General features: G+C 40.4%; 1 protein-coding gene across 1 annotated transcript in view; it reads left to right on the top strand.

The window, feature by feature from the left end:
• Positions 1 to 19,716, top strand: part of FMNL2 (formin like 2) — a 281,409-nt gene that overhangs the window by 185,011 nt on the left and 76,682 nt on the right. Inside the window, 3 exon segments of the mRNA XM_033112217.1 lie at positions 5,024 to 5,100; positions 13,683 to 13,766; positions 16,809 to 16,961. Coding sequence (XP_032968108.1) covers positions 5,024 to 5,100; positions 13,683 to 13,766; positions 16,809 to 16,961 — 314 coding nt within the window.

The following is a 19,716-nucleotide window of genomic DNA, read 5'->3' as shown; positions in this document are numbered from 1 at the left end:
AGAATCCTCTGCACTGGGGGTCAGGGGGAAGGAATGGGGGTCCAGGAGAACCTTCCTTCGTCTGCATTATAGCCTCTGCCAGAGCCTCCAGGAAAACAACTTTTGGAGACGGACAACATGAGAAGACAAAGAAAAAAGCCATCCTTTTGGTGTAAGGAAGCATTGAAAAGTACTTCCCTGAGATGGGAGTCACGTACTTCTAATGGCTATTGAGTCACTGCCATTTCCAATTACACAGGGCAGTGAGTCCAGTGCAGAGGTGTTCAGGCCCCTAGAAAAGCAGGCCTAGCAAAGGGAAGACTTGTCTTTCATGTCTTGGTGCATTTCCAGAGACCTTGAAAAATCACTGGGGCTTTGTCATCCCAGCTGTGCTCTCACATCCTGTGTTGATGCTTTTAGCAGCTTCCACTGCCCCAACCCTGCCCCTGGCCCCAAGAAGGTAAGGAGAGAATAGCTGATTCCATTCTCAACCGACTCTCTCCTTTTACAAACAAGCCCTGCTTTGTGCAGCCACACAATTGGTTCACACTGATGCCTCGTGGTAAAGTATGCAGCCTGGCACAGCCCTGCGAGGCTGGGGCAGTCCTGGGATGTCTCAGGACAGAGCTGTCCTTGCTCAAGATGGGTAAAGGGGGTCTTCACCAGATAGCATTTGTTTTCGGTTGACCTTCCACAACTCCTGCTTTCAAGGCTGCAGCAAAAATATCTTGAGCTGAATGCCGTCTGCTGTTTTCACATGTGATTCATGAGAGAAGAAAGGTACACTTTTCTTAGTTAGCCCCTGTTTCCAGGGCTCTTATGTTTAAAAAAAAAAATTCTCCTTTTTCTTCATCTTCTACTTCCACTCTAATCTCCCCCCTACCCCCATCCCACCCCCACCCTTCACCAAAAAAAAAAAAAAAAAAAGAAAAAAGAAAAGTCAAGCAAAAGAGGACAGCTGTTATTTCCTTTTGGAAGTTCCCTGGCTCTTTGTCCTATGGTTAACATGCAGGCAAGCGGAAGTAAAATCTGGGCATGATGATGAAAATGGACGGTAGACTTTTGCTGCCGGCTAGACGCCATATGTGGCTTGGATGACACAGCCTCATCTTCTAAGAATGTACCTGTCAGAGTATCATATTATTTCCCCTCCTCACAAATATGGCACGCGTTTCTTTTTTTGAAAAAGCTGTCAGGCCCTCTAAATGAGACAGCTGCTTAATTCTTGTTCATTTCTTTTTGGTTTTTCCTCCGCCAAAGATGTAGCAGCCTCAATTTCATCAGATTAGAGAGGGCTAAACGAAGGCACAACACCTACACACAAAACACAACCAAAATATCCCAGGTGGTTTTCTGGGCTGTTTCTTTGCACAAGGGCAGCAAGATTCTGTTTTGGAAATGTTTTCAGAAATCCTCAGATTCATAAACCTTCAAGGCTGGATGGCTTAGACCCTGGCATTCAGCACCCTCACCCTGAGCTGAGCATGGCAGAAACGCCGATGTGTGTACACAAGACAGAGAGCTCCCCTTCCAGAATATGTTCCATCCCCAAACAATTTCCACAACATTTGTCAGATTCTGAAAGGAAAGGAGAACAATGTGAACTCCTAGAGAGCACTTCTTAGACTCCAGTCCCCAACCCCATAGAGAGGAAGATACTTGGAGGGGAGAGGTGGGTTCCTCCAGTCACAGGCCCAGTTCTCCTTCAGAACAATTACTCCTGGGTTAAGGCAAAGAATATAAACCAAAAAACAAAAGAATGCTGTTCAGAAAGTGTTTTTACTCCTCCTGCAAATAACTTAATAAAGAGGCCCAATACAAAAGATGTCTGTTTGGGCTAACCTTCATTCCTGAAATCTCTGCCTGGGACCGTGTGTGTTCACCTGACTGGCCTTGTCTGGTCTGTGCCTCATCTTTCACCATCACTCATTTGGCTCAGACAAAAATAAAATGGATGTTGGATCCACCGTCCCTGCTTGAGTATGATTTCTGTCAGGAGCTGGCAGTAGGAACTGCTCTGTTCCACTCAACGTAATTGTCATGCTTAAAGCCTGGGGAAAAAAAAAGAGATTTTGTTTGGAGTAAGGCATGGCTTGCAGTTAAGATTCTCAGCTGTATTATGGGGGCGGGGTGGGGGGGGTGGGAAGAAAAGATTTCGACTCAGGCCTTTCAATGTTAGCCAGACAATCTGGGCCGAGCAGTCTTCCCTTAACTGCATCTGGAGTCCTCGACTACTTCATTCATTACTCTTTTGTGCATATTGAATGCAAGATACCTAATTTGCTGTCTTCTAAAAAAAAAAAAATGCCTTAAACATAGTCTCCTTAGATTTTCTTCTAAATAGTTTTAAACCCTCCAGGGCAGGGAAGGAAGAGCCTAAATTAGATAAGTCTGTAACCAGAACTCTGCAAACCAGCCTCCTCATTGACTACTAGGGAGTTCTTCCGTCTGTGCCTTGAGGGGGTGGGAGGGATGGCTCATGTCTGGCACGGAAGAAGGCTTCAGATCCGAAGAAAGGAGTCTGGTCCTCTGTGGTGCTGCAGTCGTGAAATGAAACCTATTGTGGGGTCTCCGGGGCTCAGCTGCCGCCCTGGGCTGTCCCTGGGTCTTTCTCTTATGGAGAGACTGCTAATGGACGTACCCAGCTCCTTGTCGCTGCGCCCCACAGACACACAGCATCTCTTTGAAAGCATTCTGGACACATTGTAGAGCTGCAGAGTGTTAGCGCTCGTTGTTTCTGTGTTAGAGCAGTGGGTGCCAAAGCTTCTCCCTAGCCCAGAGACCAGCTGAAAAGCGATCGCTTCCTAAGAGAGTGGAATACGGGCATGACATCAGTTTAGTTTTACCTCAGATATCATGCAGTTGCCAAAGTGTAGTGCCTACCATAGTAAATGCCTAATAGACGTTAGCTGCTATTGCTTTTGTTTCCATTAGCTCATAGAGTTTTGAGGGGGTTTTGTTTTGACATATGCCTCTTAGCCCTTAAACAGGTCTTCTTTTATATTCGGTTATGTCCTCAGTGCTTCGCTGGGTGCCCATGTGGCTGACAATGTCTGGAAGGGATGACCTTGTCCTAAGGAAACGTATGACAGAGTTAGGGGACCAGCACAGGCCTCAGAGAACAAGTCAGAACTGGGCATGATGCACAGCCACGAACACTGCGTTGTTTTCTAAAGGTCATACGTGCAGACAGCCCGAGATTTGTGACTCTGATATGGAAATGGCCCCTCCAGAGCAGCCAGCACACCTGGAAATGGGCTTCCCAGCCGTGTGGCCATGGGCCCTACCTCATCAGCAGAACCTCGTTGCTGGAAAGCTCTCCAGGAAGTGCTGGACCTGCATGTCCTTCTAATAATAGATGAACTCTTTGCCATTTCTTAGGTCTTTCTTTACAAAAAGGGGAGTGCCCTTCTTTTTTCATTGCATTGGGGATGCTTTTATTTTGTAGACCTCACTGTACCTACATTCTACAACCCTGAGAGTCTGTGGGGGTGCATTAGGACTGGCAGCCAGGGGAAACTGTGAGACTGTTTGCTTCTGTGGGGCCAGGTGAAAAGCAGTTAGGGGAGAAGCAAAGGTTCTTCACAAGTGGAGAAGAGGGTAACAGGAACCCACCCATGCTGGGCAGGGTTCCAGGTCGTCACCCGGGCACCAGGTCCCACCGGTGGCTAGCATGGCTCTCCCTACCCCACATCCTGGAATCCTGTCTAGACTGTCTCCTTTCCTTCCTTTCTTTGCATGCCTTTGTCTTTGGAGCTGGACAACCCTGTGTACACTGCAATTGTGGCAGCAGAGAAGGGTCTTTTTTATCCTGAGCTAGAATTCTCAAAGCCTTTTCCTGAAAACAGTGTAACATGAAGGTCTATAGCACAGAGAGCACAGGACTCCTCTTAGAAGGCATTGCCCATCGAAGGTCCTTCTTCCAGACTGGCCTAAGACTTTAGTGACCGCAAATAAATGCTTCTGTAGGAAATTGTGTTCCACAGAATGGATGTGTAGTGCAATCTAACGATTCTTTGGAGATTATTTAGAGAGAAACAGAGAGATAAACACATTTACTGTCAGATTCATTGAAGAAGAAAGACCTGAGAGAGTTCTGGGAGTTCTGGAAGGATCTGTGGGATTTGACAGGCAAGGGAATAAGGAGGACATTCCAAAAGTAGAAGACAGGTGCTCCAGAGGAGCGACCTTCCGCGTGAGGGCTCATGGACAGAGGTAACTGGAATGTTTAGCTTTGGAAAATGTTAGGTCTTGCAGAAAAGAATTAACGTAGCAGGCCTGAGACTGTCACCTTAGAAAGGCCTGCCTGTAAGGTTGACTCTCCATTGCCAACTGGGAACTTGGATTTCAGGAGAGTTCCCATCATTTCCTGATAAGAACGACTCATGGTGCTGAAAACCTATTTATGCCAACAATATGGTTTGTGTTGAATGCCTGTTTTACTTTTGGGAGTCTGGACTTTTGGTATATGCTAGGTAGGCACAGATTGCCTAAGTGAGCAGCCCCCAATAAAAACTCTGGGCCCTGTGTCTCTAATGAGCTTCTCTGGTAGACAACGTTTCATGAATATTGTCATTTGTGACTCCTCTGGGAGAAGACTCTTAGAAGTTTGTACCTGATTTCCTCCAGACTGCACCCCACCTACCATTCCGCTTTGCTGATTGTGCCTTGTATTTTTCTGCTATACTAACTCCTAGCCATAAGGACAATGATACACTGAGTCCTGTGCGTCCTACTGAAACTGGGGTAGTCTTAGCGACCCCACCACATAAGTATATTGGTGAATATTGTTGCATTGTGGAATAGGGAAAAAGAATCCACTTACTCAAAGACAGTACATGAAATAAGTAATCTTTCCCAATCCTTTCACATAAGCTGATTTTCATTATGAGAAAAATGTGTGGGCTTTGCCAAAAGAAATGTGAGAGAAGCCCACTTTAGAAGCAGAGATATTTTCATATTGTGTTAAACTTATTACAAGTAAGCTTCACTTATAGCAGTTGCTAAAATATGTTTTGTGAGAATGTGTGTTCTTGGATTATAGAAATTCAGACGGCGTGTTCAAGAATCCACACAAGTGCTAAGAGAACTGGAAATTTCTTTAAGAACCAACCATATTGGGTAAGTGTGCCCATTTAACATTTAAGCTCTAAGGCTTTTAGACACTTGACAATGTGACTGAATTATATCCAAAGAGATAAGCTTCCTTACTGTTCATTGTAAGCTAGGAGACTGAGATTTAGATGGGTGGAACTTGTGTTATACTCGAAATACTCAAGAATCGGTAGAAGCAGGACAGACAACCTTGATTTGGGATATTTATAACCATTCTAAAATTTATTTCTCAGATGCAGTGGTAAGTGCTTGGTCTCTTGTCTGCATAATAATTCATGGCAAATCAGGAATTCCCAACAAGTAATGGAGATAGATGGAGATCCTGGGGGATCTCTAAGCCTTCATTGGAGTTCTCCGAGCTGTTGAAGCTGCTCCATTCTCCTTTCCTCAATTCCCTGGACTTTCTGGCCAGGAGAGGATAAAGCTGGAGTGATGTTACCTAGCACACCTCATTGCACTTGGATACTTGGTTCTGAGTCATTCTTCCTACTTCCCCAAATTTTAGGATTATTAAATGTAAATGCACTCTGGAAAATAAAGGTTGGGAAATCTCTGTGCTAAACATTTGTAAGAGTTTTTCATGCAATAGTGTGGTGGTTTTGCCTCAAACAAGTACAGCTTCATGACTTTCTCCCTTACTCGTAGGATATCATAATTGTACAGTCCCTTAAGATGGTTTATCTCCAAGGTAGAATGATACATCAGGTATCCTATTTTGTAGCCTTAGTTCTTCCTAAACTTTCCGTTGAACATCCAGCAAGTTATTTAACCCTCTGTATTTTGACTCTTTGAGTTTTATAATGAGAAGACTATAGACTTTAGATCTTTTAGAGTTTTCCTCTGTGGCCTTCTTTGCAGGTCTATTGGAAATGAAGTTTTACATGTGTATTATTTTATAGTTTTACAGAGTATTCTGTAAAATAAATATATAAACAACAATTGACATCTACTGCCGGGTCTGTTTTTTTAATTAGCCATTCAAGTGGTTAGTTTTCAGTTATGTCAGAAGAAGCTTTTCTGAATTGCAGAAATGCAAGGTTGATAGGTGATGGAGCTGGGGTGAGAATGTTCATTCCTAAAGGAAAACTTGGCACGTGTGTCATCTGGAGAATAAAGTATTTGAAAAATGAACTGATTCTAACCTAAAGTTGAAAATCGCCTTTGTCCCAAAAATGGGCTCTAGAACTAGTGGATCATAAAGTCATGATTTAGAACTGGAAGAGAAATTAAGGATTATCTAGTCCCTCATTTTACAGATTCAAAGAAGTAAGGACCGGAGAAGGTGAGTGAATCTCACAAGGTCTACAGCTGTAGAGCCAGGTGCTTTGGTTCAAAATGCTGTGTTCTGTTTCTTATGTAGCCTAATCTGGCAGCTCTTTGCCTGGAGGGAAATAAGATAATCAGGGCTCTGGGATCAAAGCAGTGTGGCTTGTCTATTGGGGGTGAAAGTGGTGGTGATTTAATACAGTTGGGCATCCAATCTTAGGAAATTTACATACTTTCCAATCTTTGTGGGTCAGGAGCTAGATTCCGTTTGGAAAGGTCCAACCCCATACTGTTGGCATCACTTCTTCACTGAAAGTGGTGGAATGAGCTGTAGCCAGGATTTCTACAAATTGTCCAAAAGCATTTCTTCAAACATTGCTGGAATAATGTGAAATTGACCATCAAATACCAAAGCAAGATGATCATTTTCAATACAAAGCTGGCTGACTAGTCGAGTCCTGGTTGGGTTGAAGCCAGTGCAAATCTGCAAGCAATTGGAGTGGTTTGTTGTTTAGGTTACTATAGGCATGTTGAAAGATTCCTACGTTTCTTTCATCTTCTCCAGCTGAAGTTTTCCCTTGTCTACCACCTATGTGGGACACTCGGAAAGCTTTGGCTTTAGCAGCAGTGATATTCATTCACAGAGGTGCGTTGTCTGGTTGTATGCAACCAATTACCAGCCTAATCTTACGTGGCACGAAGCCACACACCAGGGTTTTGACCTATCTCGCCTGTCCTGAAAACCCAACCTGAGCTGGACTCTTCATTATAGAAACTAAGTGACTTAAGCTCATTTGATTGGGAAATTTTCTGAAAAGTTACTCAATAATGTTAAAATAATCACTACAATGAAGAATTCTTGGAATGCAAGGTGCTATGTAAGGGAGCCATAGATTTGAGATACCACACAAGAAAGGGAATTGGGTGCTCGTTTGCCTTATGGAAAGAGATCTTGGTTCAGATTTGGCTGTGCCCCCTTACTTGTTATTTGACCTTAGATAAGTTACATAAGCTCTTTGTACTTACAACATGATGTACCTTCTCATCTATAAAATGAGGGTAATAATATTTACTCCATAGGAATGTTGTAAGGATTCAATGAGGTAACTTACAAAAGATCTAATTTAGAGTTTAATACATAGTAATTACTCAACATATAATAACTGTTGTTTGTCGTTACGCTTCTTGAAAATCATATTATATCTAATAATAATTTAATAATATATCCCTAAGGAATTGCATGTAGAGAATGTTGCTTCCTCTGTCTAAAATGATCCTGACACCAAGGAGATTGTGATTCCCAGAAATTAAAAGGAAGAATTATATTTAAAATCTACTTGCCTTAAAAAAATTATTCTTGGCACATGCTTGCATTTCAAGGTTAAAGTCTGGGGCTTTGCTGAGATAACATTCCAAGCTATGGATTTGCTGTGCAAAAGATTTTTTCTGAGTTTTGATGTAAGACCCAAAACCTCTATAGATGGAGCAATCTTCTGAGAAAGAAAATTAATTTTCTTTCAGCCAAATTGAAATAAGAATTGGACTACAAATAATCTCATTCACTTAATCTTAGGAACTGTAATAATAGAGAAGAATTGGATTATGGTTGATCCAAGTGCTTTCAATGACTTGAAATACCCTTGAAAGGAGCCAAGTCATGTTAGAACACGTTGGTTGTGCAGTGAGAGTCGCCACATCATGATGTTTTGGGTGTCAGGGTGATAAGATTCAAATAGTGGCAATGGTGGGGTGCTGGATAGATTTAAGCGCTTTATTCCAAGGAACTGAGGTGTAGGCTATCTCTCCTTGCACGTAATTTATTTTAGTAAAACTCCCTATTATGATAGAAAATTAATTTTCATCCTGAGTACAAGGTCATAGAAATTCCAAAAGATGCTCATTATACTTGATCTCCTTGGGAGAGTTGAGAGAAAAAATGGGCATGAGTTTGTAGGAGGAATGTGCAGGTTGGCAGCGAGAGAAGGTTTGTGGAAAGGGGAAGGAACCGAGGAACTAGTGCTCAGTGACATTTTTCCCTCCTGGACTCCCTGCTGCTTTGTGAATCAGTGCAACGGGGTCAGGCTAGAAGAGGCAAGAGAGAAGCATAACCTAGGCTGGTTTTAAGAGGTATAAAACATGTATGGGGTATATGTGCATGAAGCTACCCTATGGTTAATCCATTCTTCAGTGGTGCTTTCTGGAAATTCTTAAGCTCATAATCATTTTGTCATTCTCTTATGCCCTGTGTTAGGCATGTTAAATGTGTGGTTTGATTTATTTCTTACAAAATCTTTTTATTTTTGACTTTACCTTTGAACCTCCATTTTACAGGTGATAAAACTGAGCCAGCTATTAATTATCTTGCTCAAGTCCATACGATGTAGAGGCATTGAGATGTGAACCTAGATACATTCGAATCTAAAGCCTGTTATAAAACTAGTAGTTCTCAAATTTTTAAATTTTAGGACTCCATTACTCTCTTAAATTATTTTGAGCCCAAATAAGCCTTTATTTATGTGGGTTTTATCCATTAATCTTTACCATATTGGAAATATAAATGCATGCATTTTAAATATGCTTATTTAATAAAATTTAATATGTAGTAACAAGTATTTAATAAGTATAAACCTATAAATACAAAATAATAACAGCATAAATAACACATTATATAAAAATAACTATTTTCCAAAGCAAAAAAAAAAAAAATAGCGACAAGAGTGGCATTGATTTACCTGTTTACAAATCTCTTTGATATCTCATTAATAGAAGGCAGCTGGATTCTCAGATTTTTGCATTCAATTTGTTGTGATACGTTATTTTGGTTGATGTATATGAAGAAATCCTGGCCTTATGCAGATACACACTTGGTAAAAGGCGGAGTTTTTAAAAATCACCTTTTCAGATAATTGTGGATATTCTTCTTTGATAGTACACCAAAGTTCAAGAAGTGGCAATTTCTTAAAGGTAACTGCAATATGAAATCTGAAACCGTATCAATGAGCTTTGGTACTCTGTTATACTAAAACCATTTTACTGTCTTGCACTTGAATAAGTCTTTTTACCCATTCATAATTTTGTAACGACATGAATTGGTCACTTGGAAAATATTGTTTTACTGATTTATTTTGATTTTTCAAGCATCGACACATTTTATTCTGTACTATAACAACAACCACATTTGTTCATACTCACCATTTTCATCAGAATATACTTTTAAGTATTGGGAAGCTGTCAAGCGCATGGTGTTGAATACAGGTGTTTCAAAATTCAAATTCTTTTTTTTTCAAAAGCTCAAATTTTATCATCGACAACTGATGGTATATCAGTTGTTTTCCTCAAAAGGACAGGCTCACTTTATTCACCTTTGAGAAAATATCTGCCAAATACCCAAGACAGAATAAACATAGTTTGTCAGTCATTTTACATTCCATGTAAAAAATGGGTAGTTCAGTTTGCAACTCAGACAATTACTCAAGTGCTTCTCCTCAAGACAGCTGTGGTACTTGGGTAAGCAGAAGTGCTTTATGTGGGTTTCCCATTTTGTCATATAGAAAATTTAAAAGATGTACACTGAAGGAGGAAGCTTTAATAAAATCAGTAATTTTTATTGCTTTACTAAGGACAGTTTTAAGTGAAGCTGACTTTTTTATTTTCCCTCCCAAGTGCATGGGGTGAAGAATACAATAAATAGCTGTATTCTTTGGTGACAGCAGTTTTATTCCCCAATTTTTGTACCATCAGGGCAAATATCAGCGCAATGATAGAACAACTACGTTCTTAATATGTTTATTAAAATAGTTTTAACTTCACAAACCCCTGAGAGGGCCTCAGGGACCCCTAGTGGTGCGTGGGCTAAACATTGAGAACCGATTTCTGATGCTGTCTCATCGCGTTGGTAGCCGATGGGCAATCTGGGTGATGCTTATCTTCTTTCTCTTGCGTCTCAGGATTGTTTTCATGATTTCTTTTCAGCCACTGCGGTTCCCACTGTGTCTGTAGCAGTTCTCTAAAGGAGACCAGCAAAGAGAATTCACTACTTGTCCCTTTATCTTGTATGCCTAGATGAGAGCAGTGAGGTTCTGAGATTTGGGGGCAGAGAGAAGACAGCAGCAAATTGGAAACAAACCTTTGACCTGTCTACAATAAAACAGTGACTATTGGTATCTGTACTTAGATCCCTTCCTTGAATAAGGTTTTTTCCAGAGCTATTTTTCATGGCCACCATCTCTTCCAGCTCCTGAGCTGCTGATTTGGAATTTGCCTAATTCAAATTTACAACATATGGTAATTACAGTGAATCTGTGAGGTACTTAGTAAGTGATGCGTGCTGTCAGAATCAGAAATAATTCTACTTTCCCAAACCTGTAATTACCCAATTTGAAACTGTTTGCATATTGGTAATATATAAAACAGTGTATGTAGCATGCACAGAGGTGAAAATAGAAATCGACTACGGGCCCCTAAATTGATGATATTCCATTGCATGATCATATACATAAATCTGCAGAATAGGGCATCCATTTTTTTTTAATGCCTTTAGATTCAAGATTCTGCTTGGAAAGTTACCCTTTTCTCCTCTTTGCCTGTTTTCTTTCCATCTTTCATTTCCACAAAAATTCACTCTCACCTCTGTTTTCTCCATACAGAATATTCCAAGTGTGGAAGGGATAGGACTTGAGCGGACAGGGGAGAAGTAAAGGCTGTTTTTTTCTTATAATCCATAGCTTTTTTGCTGAAATGACTTTGCTAACCTGCTATCTATTTGACAAAGAAGGTAACGTAGCGAACCATGATGGATTTTTTTCTTATTTTTTCCTAAGTCACCTAGGGGTGTCTGGGTCAGATCAAAGACCCCGGGAAGAGCTCCTAGCTTACAAAATTGGTTAACTGCATGAAATTAAACCTCTCAGAGTGAGGACATGTTACACTCTAGTTGGCTTTTTAGGAACTGAGCAGCTTGCTCCTGCCTTTCACTTTGAAAATTGTTTTTAAAGCACTTTTGCTCAAACGCAGCAGTTGGGAATGGAGGTATCGATAAGGTCATTGAATTGAAGTAAGAGAAACTAATTAATAATCTTTATCCCTGCATCAAAATATATACAAGTTAGCATTTTGAGTCAAGAAAATTGTAACTCTGGCTGTATTTGACTATTTCCTACCTTTCTACCCTCCTTCCCGCCCTCCTTTCCCTCCTCTTCTTTTTTTTTAAATGTTCTTATCTCTGAGTCATTTGCTTCCTATCCAGTGTGTGGCTAAACTTTCTAAGTGAGATGGAGGTGCTAGTGGTTGAGACAATGGCAGGTCCTCAGGGTATCTTAGACCACCTCTACTTTTTTGGGGCATTGTCTGGAAAATCAGCCAGAAGGAACTACATGACTGTTTTTCTCAACTCCTAAATTAGAGTACCCTCCTGGGCCACTAAGATAGAATACATAGAACCGAGACTCCCTGAAAAATCTGGACCTTGTGACTTTTTCTATGAAAAAGATGACCCCCAGGTCTAGCTCTGGGGATTCCAGCTGTGTATGCACCATGGAGGGAGGGCCAGTTTAAATCCTGCAGTCAGAGCCCCTGTGCCAGACCAATGGAGAGGTCTGAGCGAAGCTGAAGGGGTTGAATTTCAGGAGCAGGCTAGTCATCTGATTTTCATAGTGAGTTCTAGCCTTTCTTTAGTCTCCTACCAGTTGTAAAAAAGAAAAAGAAAAAAATCCTTTTACTATTTCGCGGCTTCTAATAATCTGCGCTTAAAAATGTCTGCTATCTCCTGAGACCTAGCTGCACAGGGTGTAATTAAAATAAATCAAATGAAAATAAGTAGAAGCAGATGCCATGAGATTATGTATGTGGTGCTTTGGAAATGAAGCTTCCGCCTCTGCCAGTAGGCAGCCCTGTCCGTTTTGGTCACTCTGTACAGGCCTGTGGATGGCGTTTTCTTTGCTAGTGTTGCCACTCTAGGTCTCTTTTAAATTAAATATTATTTTGCTTACACGTGGCTGGGCTAAGTGCATACATTTTGTGATAGTCTCCCCGAGACTCTCAGGGGGAAAACAAGGCAGGTTGTCTTCTTTTCCGACCTTGCTGCCTCTTGTAACTACCTGCAGACCCGAGTTTATGGCATCATGCCATAACTAAAAGAAAGAATGAACTTGGAAGATAAAACAAAAACGAAAACATCCTCCAAAAAACAGAAATAAAAAACAGGCATCCTGAGTCCACCAGATATTTTTCTTCCTTTAAGACAAAGACCTTAAGAGGCTCCTCATCCTTAAGGACACACAGTAGGACTGTTCTACTGTTGTTCTAACAGCTCTCAACACTGCCTTCTGTAGCCCCTATCGTGTCCACAGCTGGTGGATCTCGTTGGTTCGGTGTGCAGGGAAGGAGGCAACCACTTTGGAATGCCATTGGCAGATGTACCCCAAGTTTCATTTCTGTGATCATAGTGGACCTTTTTACTTATTATTTGTTGGAGTTTAAAATCTAGCAGAAGCGTAATGGGATATCACATATTCTTTGAAGATGGACACCCTGGAGGGAATATGTAAGGTGGGGTAACAGCTATTTATCCTTAGTAACTGAAGGTTCTGTTTGACCATTCGACTTCATCTCTAGGAGTTACTATGAAGAATGAATAAAAGTGTGTAAAAAAAAAAACCAGTGACCTGCCTTTAAACCTACCATTCAACTGCAAGGTGGTACTGTTTCAAAATGAATTTTTAAAAACCATGATATTTGTCACGTCTCAGCTTTGATGATGGTTGCGGTGCCTGCAACTTCATAAAAGGTTTTAACATTCATGGAAAAAATTAAAATCATCCCTATTGAATTTCCAGAAGCCCATAAACATTGGCCTCTCATTGGCTAGTTCAGTGTTTTCTACAGCTTTGTGTGCCAAGAAAGAGTTGAACGTGGATTTGGACTTGCGCCTGGATTTCAGTGGTTATGTTGTCATGTCCCCAGTCTGCCTCATTCCCTGTGTAGTCTGAGCTCCTTCAACAAGCAGGCTGTGGATCGGTTATGGTGGAAGAAGTACATTTAGCAAGTTCCTTTTTTAGAAAGTTTCTTCTAGGTTAAGTCTCGTAAGCAGTCAAATGTGAAGAAGGCACACGTAGACCTTTTGCCCCCTCTTTTTGCATATTGAAATGTGGTTTTCTTAGTTGTCATTATCTAAAAGCTCCTATCTCACGTGATAGTCTAGGCCTTCTTACTCCGTATTTCCTTTCAGGCAATGAACGTTTGTGGTGGAAAAACAAAAGTTTTCACTGGCCTTTTGTGGCAGAGCATGTGATGAATCTCTCCAGTAATATTTTTTTTTTCAACAGATGGGTCAGAGAGTTTTTGAATGAAGAAAACAAAGGTCTTGATGTTCTAGTGGAATATCTATCATTTGCGCAGTATGCGGTAACGTAAGTAAAACTTGGCTTGTTTCTTTTGAATTTTATGTGGTCACAGAAGATGCAACTCAGTGGTAAAATTATACACTGCACTGAGGGGAGAAACCAGAAGCAGATGTGGTGAGGTTTAAGGAGGTTTGTTTCCATTCAAATAACTAAAAGCAACTCACATAATTGTTATTAGAGATGCTTTTTAGGCAGAAATAAAACGGGGGAGTAAAAATTACCCTGAAAAGAGTCCTTATTTTAAAAAGAAATACTTTGTTTGGTGCTCAAGTTTCATATACCCATATGGTAGAATACTCCAGCAGCTATTGAAAGAGGTATATGATATATTGTTGAGTGAATACAGCAAGATACAAAAGAGTGACTCTTTTTATTTTAAAAAATGACACATATGTATGCATATTTGTATGTGCTAGGAAAGACAGAAATTGCTACCAGTCTGAAAAAAGGGGTAAACGAGACCCCTTTCCCTTTTTACTTTATATGTATTTATATTGACTTGCCCCTTGTACAGGTGGTGGGGACGTGGGGGACTGGAACAAAGCAGGAAAAAAAAAATCAACTTACTTAACCTTGTTTTTGTTAATTCATAGAATTTTCCCATTTGCTTGACTTCTGGAAAGATTCACACCAGAAATGAAAAGTGTACATTTGAATGAGATACTCTCTTCTCCACATTTCTTCCTTGAATCAAAACATATATCAGCATCCACAGATAAACTCTCCCACATACAGCTTGAGGAGATCATACTGTATTTTTAATTTGACTGGAAGACATTTTGGCCTAGGTAGTGTTTTTTTCCTTTCAACTCTTCTTTTAGAAGCAGTAACTTGTTTCTACATTGCTTCACTCCAGTGAAATCCCAAGACCTAACCAGATGCTATCATAATCCTCATCATTTTCTTGAAAATCTGTGAGGAGAAAGCTATAATTATTCCTACCTTGTGGATGCAGAAACTAAAGTATTAACTGAAAGTGGCTTGATGAGTTTCAGTTCTGATAACTCATATACTATGTGGAATAGAGTAAGAAAAGACAGTACTTAACGTGTATTTTCCTGAGAAATTGTCCTCTGAAATATCATACTAGTTTTTGTAGTATACTCTTCCAAAGATTGTTTCTTATCTATCTCCTATGTCAAAAACTGCTAGTCCCCCTTACGTTTCTCATTATGTGACAAAACAATAATAGTCTTACCCTGTTGCATATTTTAAAATTTGGAGGAATATTTATGGAAATAAGGAAGGGCCAAGAAACTTCAGGAATAATGAAAAGAATGGCATGCTGTGTATTACATATTTGCTGTCATGAACCCTTTCCCTCCATCACAATGGAGCTTGTGAAGCAGCTTTCTTAAATGTACCCTCACATAAAACCAACAGGGAAAGGTAGTGCTACTGTGGGGGAATTCTAGTCTGCAGCAGAAGATCAAACCCAATGCAAGATCAGAACTCAGAGTTTTTGCTTCCTAATCTTCTGCTTTTTTGGCATTAACTTTATATTCTTTGCTTATTAGTTTTGTTTTTCTTTTGCTTTCATTAGATGAAAAACTATATAGAGATACATAAAATTTATGTTCTTTCTTGAAACGAATGGGCTGAAAAATGTCTTATTGTTCCTTGGCATGTGCCAGTTTCCTTGCCCATGTAGTGTGAAACAACAGGCTCATGCTCCTTCCTTAAAACCGAAGCTGTCACTTAGGTGTGTGGTTCCTTTTTCCGCTGTGTGAGAGTGGGCAATGAGCCGAGAGGATCAGGAGAGTGCTGGACACCTGAATGACACGGGGGCTGCAGAGTGACTTGGCAAGAGTTTTAAATGCCTGAGTGATCTTGGAAGGTCTCCTCAGCTTACCTCTTCTAATATCAATTATAGGCTTCTAGTTTTAGTACTTAAGGATCTCAATTCTACCTCTTTTCTGTTCAGCACTGTTTCCTGCATCCGAAGGCATCACAGAATTGTCAGATCGATTCGATGACTTTATACATCAGTCTGTGCCATCTGGAGTAGTGTTTAATAGATGGACAGCAAGCATCACCTAGTTTACAGATGACTGTTCTGACCAAGTATTTTATTTTGGCAAGCATACTTTCATAAAAGTCATACTTTTTCATACAAAGTCATACTCATTATTTCCAATATGTAGTGTGGCTGTTTCTTCTGTGATAGCCTCCAAGACCTTCCAGATGATATTAATTATAGCTGCCTTCTGTTTATTCTCTATCTGATCAGGTGATGCTTGGTGGAGCTGGGGTAGAAACAATTGATACAATATTTTTTGGGGAAAGTAGAGCTACTGACTTTGGGAGGGGAAAAAATCCATAGAACACAAAGGCCTGTCTGTTTAAAAACTTTGTTCCTAAAATTATACAAGAATGAACAACTTAACTTGCCATTTATTCTAACATGGTTAACGTGAATAATAACCTCAAAAAATGTCAGAGAAACAACAGTCCTGCTTTCAAGAGCACCACATTGGGAAGAGATTCCAAAATCAAAGCAAATTCATAACTTTGTGAGTAATGGATCACATATGGTTGGAAAAGTACACTTGCCAACACACTAGGAGAAAATGCTCAGTGAAAATTGATGGGTAGGAATAAATTAGTACAAGCCTAACATATTGACTTGTTAAAACAAAATGAAGACAGCTGTAAGGTCTCCTTCCACCTTAGCAATATTGGCAATTGGTAAGTTAGCAGGCCTTATGGTATTAGGTTGGTGTAAAAGTAATTGTGGTTTAAAAGGTTAAAAATAATTGCAAAAACCGTAGTTACTTTTGCACCAACCTAATCACATATAAAGATTTAGTTTTTGCTGTCGTTCAGCTATTCTTTGGCCTGGTCCAGTGTTTGTCGTTCTGTATTTTTGAAGCTAGCACTGAGTCATGGAAATTCTTTTGTATTTCCTTTTTCATTTTCTTATTTTGCAAAGACTACCTGTATCGAGATGCAGATATATAATAGGAAGGAGGAGCAAGTTACGCACATCCATGTATTTGTGTGACTTTGAATCTTGATGTCTTCAGTGGCATTTTGCTCTTGTTTTAGTTTTGACTTTGAGAGTGTGGAAAGCACGGTGGAGAGCTCGGTGGACAAATCGAAGCCCTGGAGTAGGTCCATTGAGGACCTGCACAGAGGGAGCAACCTGCCGTCCCCTGTGGCCAACAGTGTGTCCCGCTCTGGACGACATTCTGCACTGCGGTGAGTTCCTTTCATCAGAAGGGAGGCAGGTTCTCTAGGACACGCTGGGACAGCACGGATCCCTCGCTTCCGTGATGGTCTTGGGCCATGTGTGGCTGTATCTTGCCACACAGCACTTGCATTTCCAGTGATTCCAAATGAACGTTTCTTCACGAGTTTGTGGGTTCATCACTCTGTACTATTCGTGGGATCAGTACTCTGTAGCTTTAAATAGCTTCTGGGAAACATCACACCTTCATTCAGCACAAAGAGAAAATTCTGCTGCCAAAAGACACATCCATAGAGTAGTCTCCATAGGCAAATAAGTTTCTGAAACAGGAAGATGCTGACATCATGATTTAGGTTCTGTTTCCTGGGTAGAGGCAGCACACAGATTTGAGACTCTCAAGAACTCTTTGTTGCTGTTTATACCCTGCTCCTCCCCTCAGTTCCTCCAGTGGTGGGTAGAGCAGGTTTGTGTCTGTGGGATGTGTTCTTATTCAAAGGTGCGGAATGCTGTAGTGATCAGTTTTATTAATGAGATGCTTTTACGCAGTGTTCCTTTGGTTAGGTGTACTCAGATGTCAACCTTCTAAGGATTCCATCTCCAGTCTCTCCTGGCTGAAATACCACCAAGCTAAGGGAGAGTGGGTGCTGGTCCCCTGTCCCACTAATGGGTATAATATCACTGAATTGTTCCTTCACTTGTAGCTGCAATCATTCATTCACTGAAAAATATGTTTGAGCTTCTGTAATTTGCCAGGCACTGTACTTAGTGCGAATGTACACAGGTGGGTAAATCAAAACTGCCTGTCAAGCTAGCTATATCACGTAGAGCCAGTTCATAAAGGTTTTTATGTTCCAGGAGTTTAATAAACATTTTATTAATAAATCCCTCTTTCCCAAATGTTGTTTACTCTTTGTAGCTTGACAATTTTCTCACTTATTTGAGGCTTGATCTGGCAAGTGGACGTTTCGGTCCGTGTTTAAGATCACCACAGGTATTGGGTTCTTTTAGTAGAGTCCATATGTCTGCTTGTAGTCAGTGAATATATGGCTTCCAGACCTCTCATATTTGGTAGGCTTTTAATTACCTTGTGTTCCTTTGACTTGCGTTTTGGTCATGGAAAGTTAAAGTCTCTATGATGAAGCTCAGTTCTGGTGAAGGATTTGACAATTGAATATCATGTTTCCAATTCATATTGTCCTTGTTTGGAAATGCCAAATATATTCATGGGTTTAGAATGATTCCCTAATAACAAAGAGCAGTGTTTCAATGCATCTCATGGTATTTGCAATAGGCCAAGGGCCATATAACCTGCTAGTCTGCATCAACTTTACACATGGACAGGGACATATGTGGGCTGATTTGGAAGTCGAAGAAAGGCCAGTTGTGCCTGAAGAATTCCCTAATCAACTTGGTATTAGAATGGAAATTCTTACCGTTAGTATAGCTATAATTATATGTAAGGGATTTACTTGCAAAAGTACATTTTAATTTGCTTTTCCATCGTTTCTTAACTGGAAAGGATCCTATACTGGCCGCCTACCACCTTACCGAGGATTTTCTGACTAATAATTCATTATGCCTGTTTTGAATTATCGAAGACTGTTCATTGAGAGCACATTGTTTCTGATAGAGTGGGAGAGTTAGGAAAATATGGGGACAGTTGTCATCTTGGAAGGCATGGTACTGGGACATCACTGTCCAGCCTGATTGGCTTCATGGGTGGCAAAAGGTAGATTTTGCTAAAATTCATTTTAAATTGAAAAAAAAAAAACCAAAAACAACAGACCAGAAGTATAGGGATAGACATGATGGAAACGCTTTTTCTGAGAAACTCAGGAACTATACGGCATATCTGGTTAGCAGGTGTATTTGACGTTGACCAACTAAGAAACCAACATGACATTCTTCTGTTTTGTGTTTGAACAATTTCAGGCTCAGAAACGGAACATTGGAATGTCCTTTGACTCTCCTTCATGGGTTCTAGTCACTCAGGAAAGTCAAATGGCAGTAAATTTCATGCTGCTTGTTGACCTGAAGCTTAGATTTTTGTTTCTGTTTTTAAACAATATGTATCAGCGATATTCCAGCTCTTGTGGTTCATGGATTTGTGCCTGGATTCTAATTCTGAGTTTGGTCATTTGATAGCATCTGTGACTTATAAAAACAGCAATCAGAAATACATACATATGGCACATGTTTCTTTTCATATACCCAAAGATTATTTACATTTTTTTTCTCTTTCTCCTCCTTCCTCTCTCCCCTTTCTTTTCCTGCTGTCCGTGCTTCCTTCACTGGTTGGCTTTCTTTTTGCTGCCTTCTTTTTCATTCTGCCATCTCATTTCTGATTGTCGTCTTCTCTCTCCTCTTCTTTGTTCTTTTTTGTCCTACTGTCTCTTCTTCCTCCGGTTCCATTCATGTCTTACACCACCACCAGATTGGTTTCTCTGCCTAAGTATCTTCAGTTCAAATGCCCGCCACAGCTGCTTCTCTCCCTGTTGCCTCTGGAGCAGCTTCATTGTACACACTGATGATGAGGCTTCAAACCGGAAAATCTCGTAAGTCATGGGTGAAAATGGCACCCAAGAGAGTTTGTAGTGTATGGCGGCAGTGTCTTGCAACTGCTCTCCATGTTATAATATGATAACCTCATGGCTTCATGCCATCACCCTGTACTGGATGTGCCCACTGCCTTTTAGACTTTGATACACTCTGTTATCATATTATGATTCCTCATTTTAAGAAGTCATACCTTTAAGGCATGTTGCA

The sequence above is a fragment of the Rhinolophus ferrumequinum genome, chromosome 8 (genome assembly GCF_004115265.2).
Source record: "Rhinolophus ferrumequinum isolate MPI-CBG mRhiFer1 chromosome 8, mRhiFer1_v1.p, whole genome shotgun sequence".
NCBI lineage: Eukaryota > Metazoa > Chordata > Mammalia > Chiroptera > Rhinolophidae > Rhinolophus > Rhinolophus ferrumequinum.
The sequence above is the reverse complement of the archived record's forward strand: the minus strand, read 5'-3'. Positions and strand labels throughout refer to the sequence as shown.